The sequence below is a fragment of the Leptidea sinapis genome, chromosome 9, assembly GCF_905404315.1.
Source record: "Leptidea sinapis chromosome 9, ilLepSina1.1, whole genome shotgun sequence".
Classification (NCBI taxonomy): domain Eukaryota; kingdom Metazoa; phylum Arthropoda; class Insecta; order Lepidoptera; family Pieridae; genus Leptidea; species Leptidea sinapis.
This window is the reverse complement of record NC_066273.1, coordinates 10,231,415-10,244,612: the sequence shown is the minus strand read 5'-3', so window position 1 is coordinate 10,244,612 and position 13,198 is coordinate 10,231,415. Positions and strand designations below refer to the sequence as shown.

The following is a 13,198-nucleotide window of genomic DNA, read 5'->3' as shown; positions in this document are numbered from 1 at the left end:
TGCCTACTGGACTTTATATACTATTGGACTATATATATAATACCAAGGTAATGGTTTACTGACAATCACAGCTCTATTTCATCCCACGATACAGTCTCCGACTAGTGTGGCGATTCAATGACGATCAAAATGTAGTCGTAGTATATAATATATAAGCTTGTAAAATATTTAAATTTAATATAATTTAATGACAATGCATTTGTAAAAAGATCGATTCTTATAAATTATTCTTAGTCTTAGCATGTCTTCATATATGTCCGAGTTGGTAGATTTTAGTAGATACTATTAGTACCAATATATTTATCATGACAGCTCTATGTATTTTAAATTATATGACAATAATTGAACGTAGTGTTTAAATTTTCTTTGATTACAATTTATTTTAAATTCTCTTTGGCTCTATGGGTTTGTCACTTATTGTAAAGCGCCGCTTTCTCATTTTTTTACTGTAAAATTTGCAATAGTTTTTTCATACTTCAGTATTCTTGAAGAGTGATATTGGTAAGTACAACTTACGAGTTTTCTTTAACTTTTGGACGAAAACAAGATAAATAAATGTTCTGCTTTAGTTTTTAGGAAATCATGTCGGGGATAGCAAGTGCTCGTCTTGCGGAAGAGCGGAAAGCTTGGCGCAAGGACCATCCCTTTGTAAGTTCCTGTTGAAGTTACGTTACGCTTAAATTACAAAAGCACATGTTATTATATGAATTTGTATATTATTCCAGGGTTTTGTTGCTAGACCAATGAAGAATCCTGATGGTTCTCTAAATTTAATGACTTGGGAATGTGCGATTCCTGGTAAAAAAGGGGTTAGTACTTATATTTATGTACCTAAGAGAATAAAATTTAATATTTGAGTAATATTAATATATGAGTAGTGAAATAGTGTTTTTGTAAGCAAAATATTGCAATATGAAAGTATGGTCACATTAAAAATCCTGATCTGACTTAGTACCTTGTTTTCTATATTATAATTATTTTAGTGTGTATGTAAGAGAAACTTAAAATGATGTATTTAACTTTTCAGACTCCATGGGAAGGTGGTTTGTACAAATTGAGAATGATCTTTAAAGATGACTATCCAACAAGTCCACCAAAGTGTAAATTTGAGCCTCCTCTATTTCACCCAAATGTATATCCTTCAGGAACAGTATGTCTCTCACTGCTTGATGAAGAAAAGGACTGGCGTCCTGCTATAACAATTAAGCAAATTCTGCTTGGTATTCAAGATCTGCTCAATGAACCAAATGTTAAAGATCCGGCTCAGGCAGAGGCATATACAATTTATTGGTACCTATATTTATTTCTATACTTAAAGTTAGCATTTTGTTATTACTTATGACAGCCAGAGTTATAGGTAAAAGGGAGGTTTTATAGATCAAATAAACGGTGAGAAGATAAGCCCTTACAATAACGGTAATATTTTTGATGCAGAAGAAATTTTCAAGGACATTTTCATGTTTTGTTTCATTATTTCTGAAACTCATCATGAAAAGTAATATTATGTATGTGAGTTTTTTTGATACACTTTAACCACCCAACTGATCATTTTGTACACAAATCAGGGACAGGGCAAAGGGTACATTTATCCAGAATTATCCAGGAAATTCTCACAGGATAAGAGTATGTGAGGGAGTGCTTTACTAATTTAGGTCCCATCCATATATAACAAAGGCAAATAATGAAAAAAAAAAAACAGTTCTTAATCTGATTTTCATTCGCAATCATTCATGTTTGTCACATATTTACTAATATTGATGATCTTCAAATTTTAATATGCAACATTTTGTATGTTTGAAAGGACATATTTCAGAACTATGAACTGATAAACACAAATGTATGTAATCAAAGTGGTAGTGGTTTCATCTAAAGTCTTAGTGATATGTAGTACAATTTGATTGGGTTTATTAGGCACACTTAAATGATAACTTACAACTATGATTATGTTGTCTCTGTTATGGGAAAATAATTCCAATTAACACCAATGGTTTATTCGGTCACTTGTCTCCCAGTGGATTTAAAAAAATTATAGTCCTCAATATCACACTGTACTGCCCTACTTCCTTGACCACATGTTAATCTTCACATTCAGTTTTTTTTTATTTTCTATTAACCTGGCCCTGTTATTTTGAAATTACCAAAAAAAACAATGTTAAGTATCTATTAGTAAAAAAGCATATTATTGACAAATTTTGTTCATATACTGTATGGTACAGTTCATAATTTTAGACAGAATTTCTAAGTGTGTAAGTTGTACTTAATAATTCTGTTATAGTCCAGTACAAAAATGCTGACTTGAATAGGTCAATTGTTTTACCAGACTTTTTTAGTATATGCCCAGTATATTATTTCCCCCTTTCAATCTACTAACTAATGCAGCCAATCTACTTTAATATGCTTAATTTTTTCTTTGTAGATATCACACAAAATTACTTATTTTTTCTTTTCAGCCAAAACCGTTTAGAATACGACAAGAGAGTGAGAGCACAGGCCCGTGCTATGGCGGCCACTGAATAAATCAATTTCATCCAACTCAGGGATCATGAAATTACTTTGTAGCTAAAAATGAACCATTAACATCGTATTAATAGTGATGAGTTATTTGTTTTGACTACACTTTCAAATTTGCTACAAAGCATGGTACAACAATAAGTAACTATATATAGATCCAAACAATTTTAATTTGTATGTTTACTAGAATCATCATCCACATCATGACACATTAAAGGTTTTATGTTAAAAAAAAAAACAAAGGAAACAGATATTAAAGTTGTGATTTCCAAAATTTTAGGGATAAAAGAATAAAGAAATAAATTTCAAACTAAGCTAATTTATATAGTCTAGATAAACTGTGACAGCTGTTAACATGTCAAAAAGAAAGAGTGGAGCTCTGTTAGTGTCTATTTCCAGCAATGCACACACACTAAAATAAAATGGCATACATTTATATTAAATTACCAAGCATAATCATTTTCATTATCCTAGTATTAATATGTTATTATTTTAGCCCAATACAGCTCAAGTTTAATTTGTTGTATTAACATTTAAATTCTCATTAATTGAATTGCCTAGAAAGAAATTTCATTGATCTGTAAATAGTAATTAAATACTTAATTGTAAGTGTAAAAATAGGTTTTCACTTAAGTCTTAGTAAACATTGTATACAAAATTCTGATTTAAAACTAGATTATAATACTACAGATTGCTTTCCAAATTAAAAACTTTTTTTTTATAATATATATATAACAGATTTTTTTTACAACATCATTCCACACACAATATTGTTCGGTATTATACTGTTTCCTTGAAATAAAATGTAAGATCTTTGAATGTAAGTTAGTTAAGAGAGATTGCAATTTGAATATCTTTGTATGAAGGAGAAATGTCAGCTAGGGAATTAAACGAATTGAGACCTTGTTATAAGGTTCAATAATTTAATTTAAAAATATTTTTGTAACTTAAGTATGTTAGTTTTTATTTAATGATAATAAAAGTTTCTAATTGAGTGTTTTTCAATACACTTCATAGAATGGTTTTTAAATTCAAGGCGGAAATTATAACCATTGATATATTTACTATACAGGTGTACCACGACTATGCCACATCGAGGGAAAGTACCTTAAATATTGTAGATGTAACATTTAACTGAAAGAAGAAATTATTGCCTGCTTGAACTGGGAAATGAACATGATAATGTCACATACTTATACCTAATTTAAGACTTTTATGGTTTTCTCATGGTTGCCAAAAAATAATTATCTAAGTCCTGAGGTAACCAACATAAAAAAATACCGAATTGAGAGCCTCCTCCTTTTTTGAAGTTGGTTAAAAAGAGTGACTATTGTTTTCATTTCTGACTCTGTCCTTTCAACTGTCCCGTTCTGACAAGCGGGTCTTGTCTGGGGACTTTTCAATAATTGTACCATATTTAATGAATTAAATTACATTGTTTTCATGTCAATCTTAAATTAATAAATTAACCTTACTGATGATAAGTCACACCATCTTTTTTTTGAGTCTATAATGTATTATTTAATCAATTTTTATAGCACACTTAGGCTTGTTGAATGACACAAAACTAAGGAGAAAAATGTGCCTACATTGTCTTTAAGCACACTTTTGCGGTTCCGTTATCAAACTGAGAATAATATGTCCATATGTATAGAATGTCATTGCTCACATTAAAATATTCTCTTTCATGTCTTAATTGTTACTTCTTTTGAGTAAATAGAGCTTGGACGACCACGCTTATTATCGTGATTGTACAAAAATAGAGATTCTGCTAGATCTAAAGTTTTTCTCCTTTTTTGGTAGGTACTTTTTTGTAGAGCTCCCAAATGTTGATGACTGTAAAGTCATCACCCCTCTTAATACTATAATATCTAAACAATCTTGCTGTCCATTTATGAGACTTCATTCCGATGTGGTAACGACTGTCCATTAACGGCCGATTTCAATAACCTAGCTATCCTTAGTTTAATTTACTAGAGGGAGACAAATCTATCCTTTTACGCTTACTTACATTTCAATAACCTATTGACAGATAGCATTGGACTATAACTATGGATGGATAAGATCTTGTCATTAAACGGTGACAGCAATGTATCCATAAGTTAAACTAAGGATAGATAGGTTATTGAAAACAGCCGTAAGTCGACCCCGCCCATATGAGTATTGTACTCTCTCAGGTCTCTTTGGCAAGACCAATGTTAAAAATTTCACGAAGCTGCATTGCATACTTTTTGGATACATTAATTACTATTTGATTGAGCAAATCTTCAAATAAATAAGAAACAAAATGGAACGGGGTGGTAAGTTCCATAATATTAGTGGGTAGGTCAATGATATTTAAAAGTATAGATAGGTTACCTAGACAACATTTGGTGTTTGCAAATGATACACTAACGCACACATGAATAATTTAACATTGCAATAGCACACTACATTACGATTACACGTCAACGAAGGATAGTAAATGCAATTATCGCAAGCAAAAAATAGAAATCTAATTTGCTAATTGCTTCGTATTTGAACAGAAAAATATAGAATATAATTCATCAGATATGATGTTTTACCGTACACCATGATTTATGCCTAAAATACGATTGATACATGAGTTCATGTAGTAAAAGTAATAAAGTAGTAAAACTGTATTGAAATTAAGTAAAAGTGTCATTGATTTTATAAAAAAATATTTTTAATATTGATTGTAATGCTTATATAGCCACATTGATGATATCAATTATTTGTACATAAAATAATAAAAAACATACAGACAACAAAACGTATCGACAGTACGGTATTTTACTAACGACGTACTTTTTTGTATCTTATATTATTTATGGATGTCTTTTTGTTGAGGGTTTATTACAATAAGGTAATGGGAGAAGAAGAAAATGATCCATTGATTCTTCTGCAGTTAGCAAGGGATATACCGAAAGGGACAGTGTTAATGAAAAACCTCCTATGTACGCAAACAGCACTCACTGTTTACGGCCGCTACCTACCCTAAAACTTGTTTTTGTATTTTGATAGTTCTGCTACATAATATACACACTTGTTTATCAAAAATTATTACATTTCGTAGTACATTTACTGCATCAACGCCTTTTTTACATCATTTCCTAAAATATACTACCTCGATCATCCCGCAACAGACAGCATCAATATTTCGTCGTTTCTGTACGTTAATCTACGTCCGCACTCGAGTCTCGTTGTCATGGCGACATATTTATTTTGTTACAGAAATAATGAAATAAAATTTTATTATTCATGATTTCTTAAATGTGGTATACAATTTTATGATTTTTTTTACTTTCGTAATTAGTGCATCATCCCATAACACAAGACGTCATTTTAATGTTGTACCTATATCAAATTGTAAGCAATTCTGTCAACAACAAACGCGTGCGTACCGTTTTCGTGTCGAGAGAGCGACTACCATTGGGGTAGGTAGTGTATATTGTTCCTTTGAATGCTAAAGCTTCTTTAATAAGGTTCACATTTTTCCGTTTCAATAATATAATAAAATACAAAAATAATTAATAATCAGTCAATGATATTATATACAATAAAGAGGAAGATATCGTACTAGCGCGCGCAAAATGTTGCAGACAAATTCAGACAATTGTCGTAATTTCATTTAGTCGGCTAATAGCTGCGAGCTAAGCGGAACGTTTACGTGGCGGGACAAGAATAATCTAAAATGCCAACCTGTGTGTTAAGAAAATGTAAAAACTATGTTTGCAAAATATATAAGAGTGAAGGTATTTCATACCATAAGAAATTATATAAAAGAACGTCGTATTTGTATTTTATCACGATTTTATTTCTAATTTACAAATAAATCTCGAATTATTAACGTGGTGGTTCGAGCAAGATAGAGAATATAATGTCAACTGCAGCGCGACAAGGACAAATAGTATGTGTCATAGATTAATCAACCAGAAGTGAAATCGTAGGCAGAATACATAGTGTTCGTAACCGCTTGATTGCGGAACTTGAGTTTTCTTGTTAGTTAGTGAGCGTCTTTCTTAAATTATATTATGATGATTTTAATAAGTTCTGGCTTTCGAAGTCTTATAATAAAGGTGGTATAGAATGAGATTAGTAATAGCAGGCTATTTGATATTTTATTAGTACTTAATCTTGGAATGTATGTAACGTACCAGGAGGTCTACTCGCAAAATCGACAACGACACATTTGGAACGCTACGATAATACTCTGAATATACCGCAACTACCCTGTCTGCTGCGGGATGATCGAGGTAGTATATTTTAGGAAATGATCCAAAAAAGGCAGTGAATGTAATACGAAATTTTATATTTTTTAATAAACAAGTGCGTATAGCTGAACTATCAAACTACAAAAACAAGTTTTAGGATAGGTAGCGCACGTAGACAGTAAGTGCTATCTGCTTGCGTAGGAGTTTTTTCAGTAACACTGCCCTTTCGGTATATCCCTTGCTAACTGCAGAAGAATCAATTTTCTGTTTCTCCCGTTATCTTATTGTAATAAACCCTCAACAAAAATACATTCATAAATAATATAATATACAAGAAATAATAATTGTAAACTTAAAACTTTTTGGGAGCCGTCGTTTGTAAAAATGGAACCCTTACTGTTAATACATTTCGGTTTTGTTTTGATATGTCTGTATGTTTTTTATTATTGTATGTACAAATAATTTATATCATTAATATGGCTATATATTATAATCAATTTTTTTTAAATCAATAACACCTAATTAACTAATTTAAATGTAGTTTTACTACTTTATAACTTTTATTACATGAACTCATGAATTAATCGTATTTTAGGAATAAATCACGGTGTACGGTAAATAATCATATCTGGCGAATGATTCTGTGTGTTTGCTATGCTAATACGAAGCAATTAGCAAATTAGACTTATCTCTTTTTCACTTGCGATACTTGCATTTACTATCCTTCTGTGACGTATAATCGTAATGTAGTGTGCTATTGCAATGTAAAATTATTCATGTGTGCGTTTGTGTATCATAAAAAGCACCGAATATTGTCTAGGTAACCCATCTATACTTTTAAATATCATTGTAATCAGTTAAGTCTTATCACGACCTAGCTGCCATGATAGTGTTATGACTTATGAATTATATTTTACAATCAACTGGTTTCTTTCATGATCTCTAATAGAATATTGGACTACTAAAATATATATTACTAACTGGCCCAGCTAACGCTGTATTGCCATAATATAAAGTAATAAAAAACTATAAATTATCATTTTTGGGGTATAAATAATATATGACGACCGATTCTCAGACCTACTAAATATATCGTACATAAAATTTATCGTACTACAATAATTAGTTTTCGATTGCCATCTTGCAACTGTATTGCGTATCTGTGGATGGAATTGAATAATATTAAAATCACGATACAAAAATAGGTGTTCATCGTAAATGGGTGAAAATTTGAAGTTGTATGTATTTTTTAATGCTGAATCATATATTGAATATTTGAACCTCTCCTCCGAAATAGAAAGGTTGGCATCTGTTTATCGATTCCACCATTGATGTATACTGACAGGGGGATAATATATCTATGGGTTCCACAACGTTCTGTATACGAAGCTTGATTAATTTTGAGAAACAAATGGTATTGAAGTAAAAAATGCTTTTTTTATTGTTTTCCCTCAGTTCTGGAATTATGTACAAATTTAATTGATACCAACATTTGGATGAACCCAATAGTCCAATACCCTAATAAATACAAAATTTGTTTATAAGCAATTAATAATTATTTAGAAACCTATAAAATTTTACCAGAACATCAATCCGGATTCAGAAAGAACAGAGGTACCATGACTGCACTCTTAGATGTAGTTGACAATATTCAAGCAGCTCAGGATGTGGGTAAAGTAACCATTTTAGTATTGCTTGATTATTCTCGTGCTTTTGACACCTTATATTTAATTCTATTACTATCAAAATTAGCCTACTATGGACTCAGTGAAATACTATACAATGGTTTCATAGTTACCTCAGTCATAGAACTCAGAAAGTTGTAACCACAGAAGAAGATGGTAAAGTTCGCTATTCAGAGTGTAGTAACATGAAAAGAGGAGTTCCACAAGGCTCTATATTAGGCCCTCTTTTATTTATTTTGTATAGTGCGGATATATTGCAAAATAAAAAGCACTGTAAGTATGAAATATATGCAGATGACATTCAAATATATTTATCTTTTAATTCTCACGACATTGTTGATGCAATCAATTTAATTAATTCAGATTTGAACGAAATTTACAAATGGTCAGAGAAAAACTCATTAATTCTCAAACCAGCTAAAACAAAATATATGATTTTCGGTACACAGAATAGCACAACACACAATTGAGCCATACAATCTTGATATAAAAATTAATAATTATAAAATTGAACGTGTGCATGAAGCAAGCAATTTAGGACTGATAATGGATGAAAGTCAACGATTCGAAAAATATATAAAATTGACAATTTCAAATTGTTTCTATCGTCTTAAGGTGTTATATAAATTAAGACAATACTTATATTTAGAAACACGCATACGTCTGTGTGATGCTCTCGTCCTTTCTAAATTTAATTATATGGGCACCGTTTATGGCCCACGACTACTTAGTAAAACTAAAAATGACATACAGCTAGTGCAGAATGCGTGCACGATTTTGTTGGAATATTCCTCCCCGTAGTCACGTTACACCATATATCAAAGAGGCAAAACTACTCAAAATGGACGGAAGAAGGCATTTACTCCTTGTTGTGTTTCTCTTTGGCATAATTGCTTGGAAAACACCAGCATACTGATATCAAAAGTTAAAATGACTTGGACAGCATAAAGCTTTGAATATGGAAACTAGGTCCGCTTTTCATATATTAGCTATTCCGAGCCACTGCACTGCTGCGTTTCGGGGAAGTTTAAAGTATCAAGCTACCAAGTGCTGGAATGATTTGCAACCTCCACTTCAACTTACCATTCAAAATAAAAACTAAAAATTACCTACTTAATAACATTTATAAACCTGTTTAACTGCTTGTACCTCTTTTGAATTTTATATTATAATATAACGATTTATATTAACACTTATTTATTATTAATTACCTCATATTTATTGATTTTTCAATCGTTAAGATCTAAATGATCTTCTTTTAACATTGAATTTCTATTATTTTTTTTAAACAGTTAAATACAAAAATTAGATCTATACTGTCTTTATTTATTTATATTCATACAATTATATTCATAACTTTAATTTAAAAATTACTAGTCTCTGCTACTCCAAGACTCAATAATGTTGGGGCTACTGTAAACCAGTGCTACATTGGCGCAACGCCATTGCAGCTTATTTCTGAGCTCCATTTGGTGACATTCACTTCCGCACAGTACCTTTTATTCTATTCTATTCTAATAGTCGCTCTTCCAAAAGTAAATATTTTATTATTTTATGTGGTTCACTCACAATTATATATATATATATATAATTTAATCGCAGTAGTATATGTATATATATGTATATATATATATATATATACTATTTGAAAAATCGGTCCAGACGTTAGGAGGAGATCACATACATACGTAGGAGAATTATATGTCGACTGTATTGAGAATCTAAAGCAATCTCAAATTCACTGGAACTCTCTAAAAATCATCAAAATCGGTCCAGCCATTTAGGAGGTAGTTCAATTGTGAATCTATACCACCATCGAATCCACTTAAATATGATTCACACACAGAAAATTTCATTCAAATCGGTCCAGCCGTTTAGGAGGAGTAGATTCACTGTCATCACACGTACAGAAGAATTATATATACATATATCTATGTACAAATTTATTATTGTTCAAAAATTAAAGCACGATACGGGATTGAAACTTCCCAATTGCGCCTCTGGAGATAAAGTTTTTACGTACGAGCATACGTGTAGCATTACGTCTCCACCTCACTACCAGGTCGGTTAAGATCAACTTCTAGGTTCCACGAGATGTGTATATTAGGGTTCATTTTAAAAATGCAACAAAAGTCAACACTATCATATTTTATGAGATTGATATTCATATAATAATAATAAAAGCCTTTATTCACTGACCATGCATTTAAACTTATCTACTACTTATTAAACATGTTTTCTTAAGTCTGTTAAAAAGTAAAATTATGTTAATATACAGCAACCACTTTATTGGCCAGGTTGTTTTTCGACATAGGCCTCCCCCAGTTTCTTCCACTTGTCTCTATCTCGCACCAACCTTCTCCATCCTGTTGGTAAATCGTCCTCCCATCTTTTAATTTGACGTCCTCTTTGTCGTTTCCCATTTCTAGGGTACCACTCTAATACATCCTTTGTCCGATCTCATTATATGTCCAGTCCAATTCCATTTGAGTTTTCTTATTTTCTCTAATACATCGCGCACCTTTGTCCTTTTCCTTATACAAATATATCATATAAAATTTATTAAATAAAAGTAAAATAATTGAACACTGCATTTACGAAAGTAACTTTTAATAAATGCAGTCTTTTACCTTTAATTATTACAATTAATTCAAAATTGTGAAACTATCTGCTTACAACATTTATAATACTAGCTTTTATTTTAGATTCTTTTTATTGGAAAGGAAAGGTAGTTTGGTGAGAGTTTGGCTAGGTTCTGACTATGGGATCCTTGACAAAGTAACGGAAAGCTTCAATTCTTAGGAGCAAATTAAAGATACTCTGCCGAATTATATTAGGCGGGAATTTTAGGATTTAATAATAATAATAAAACGTTTATTTTCACATAACGATAATTAAGATTTGAATTTGCCGCCATGATTTTTCTTCATCTCGTCTCATTAACGATAGTGTTAACTCGCTCTCTTGTAAGTGAGCTTGATCTTGGACTACATTTTTTGTATGGAGTTGGGGTTCTCCTCGTTAGAGTAATAGTGTTGTGCAGAGCTATTGTTCTAATTTTGCACGAAACTTACTTAACAATCTAGGGATTTCAATCCCACAATCTATTTCCAATCTCGGTATTGGCAGGAGTGAAAATTTTCGATCCCTCGGGATCTCGGAATTCGCGGAATCCGCACTTAGTAACCAATATAATGTACCTAATCTAAGGCATTTTTATGTGAAAGATGTGGTCTCCGCCGACCCTTGTAATGATTATGTACGTATTCGAACATAAATATAACAAAACATAATGAATGTCCACTGTTACATCAAACTACTTCTTCTGCTTCTCTGTAAGCCCGCAAATCCCGTAATACCGCACTACACGGAATCTCGGTAGTCCGAGATCCCGCAATACTGAGATTGGAAACCCTATAACAAACCCCATTTGTAATATCACTATCTGGACGCCAAAGAAGAAGAATTTGAGGGTCATGACTAGAGCGAGACAATACTTTAAGCAGGCATACATTTTAGTGCTCTCTTCTCTGGTCTGCTGCACCCGAGTACCACCTTAAACCGCTTATATGACCGCCTTCAGTGCAGAGCTGTTCTAATTTTCGGGACAGCTAATCGTCGCATCACCACATCACTGTGCGTCTTATAACGCATTTGTCACGGAAAGTTATTTTTTGTGAAAGATTAAAAGAGATTTGTACCCCACAAACAATAATTGTACGGGTCCCTGTATGTTAAAATTGATCACCGCTGCCCACATTGTCTTGTACCATCTATTAAAGATGAACTATCTTCTTACAACATTTATAATACTAGATAATTTTATGCTATCCGGATAATTGAGTCGCCTCCCGTAACGTTGTTATAGTCAAGTAATTGTCGTAATCGAATATGATGGTCAGTGGAATTCCTTAACGACTAACAGTAAGGGTGCGATCTGTGGCAGAATTTCTGGCTGTCTGTAATCAAATTGCATTTTGCTTACGTTCATTGCTGCATTGCCAAATTTAGTAGATCGACACATAAGACAAATTATTACTTAGTGTATTTCAGATTAATTAAATAATTAAAACAACCGACTTCAAAAACCCTAACCCAAAACAAGTGATATATATGATGTCCCAATAAGAGTGCCCGATTTAATTTTAAGAAAAAACACATATTTTTTTGAGCGAGAGGTGATATTTTTATTGCGTTATAAATTACACATACCTGCATATGGCCCCCACGGCGCTGGCGGCAGACCCTTGCTCTTTTCATGAAATTTTCGATGTGGCACAAGTTTTCCGCTACAGAGTGCCGGCTCTATCTCACCGATGACGCGTTGGATCCCGACCTTTAGCTCGGGAATTGTTTGTGGCTTATTCGCATAGTACTGAGACTTAACATAACCCCAAAGGCAAAAGTCGCAAGGCGTTAAATCACGCGTGGCCAGTTGACATAGGAATTTCGGGAGATTATTCGGTCCCAAAATTTTTCCTCCAATAAATGAATTGTTTCATGGACGGTGTGGCAGGTCGCGACATCCTGTTGGAACCACATGTCGTCCAGGTCCAGTCCTTCCAATTGGTGCCACAAGAACTCTGTTATCATGGTGCGGTAACGCAAACCGGTGACAGTTGCGGCATTTTCAGCCTCATCCTCGAAGAAGTAAGGCCCAATCAGGCCGCCTGCGAAGAATCTGCAACAAACAGTGGCTCTCTGGGGATACAATTATTTCTCCTGGATCACGTGCGCATTTTGTAAGCTCCAAAACGAACCCATTCAAATGAAAGTGCGCCTCAATCA

The 13,198-nt window shown here is 32.5% G+C and overlaps 2 protein-coding genes across 14 annotated transcripts in view; one reads left to right on the top strand and one right to left on the bottom strand.

The window, feature by feature from the left end:
* Positions 1-13,198, bottom strand: part of LOC126966245 (general transcription factor IIH subunit 2) — a 44,576-nt gene that overhangs the window by 16,460 nt on the left and 14,918 nt on the right. The gene's annotated exons all lie outside the window — the stretch shown is intronic.
* On the top strand, positions 376-3,999 carry LOC126966278 (SUMO-conjugating enzyme UBC9-A). Of its 2 annotated transcripts, none has more exons than XM_050810267.1 (5): positions 376-501; positions 570-648; positions 726-809; positions 1,028-1,290; positions 2,451-3,999. In XM_050810267.1, the coding sequence occupies exons 2-5, from the start codon at positions 583-585 to the stop codon at positions 2,515-2,517; spliced, it is 480 nt and encodes a 159-aa protein (XP_050666224.1). In that variant the 5' UTR covers positions 376-501; positions 570-582; the 3' UTR covers positions 2,518-3,999. The 2 variants fall into 2 exon arrangements, with proteins under 2 accessions (XP_050666224.1, XP_050666225.1); XM_050810268.1 differs by having other exon boundaries at positions 430-501; positions 577-648.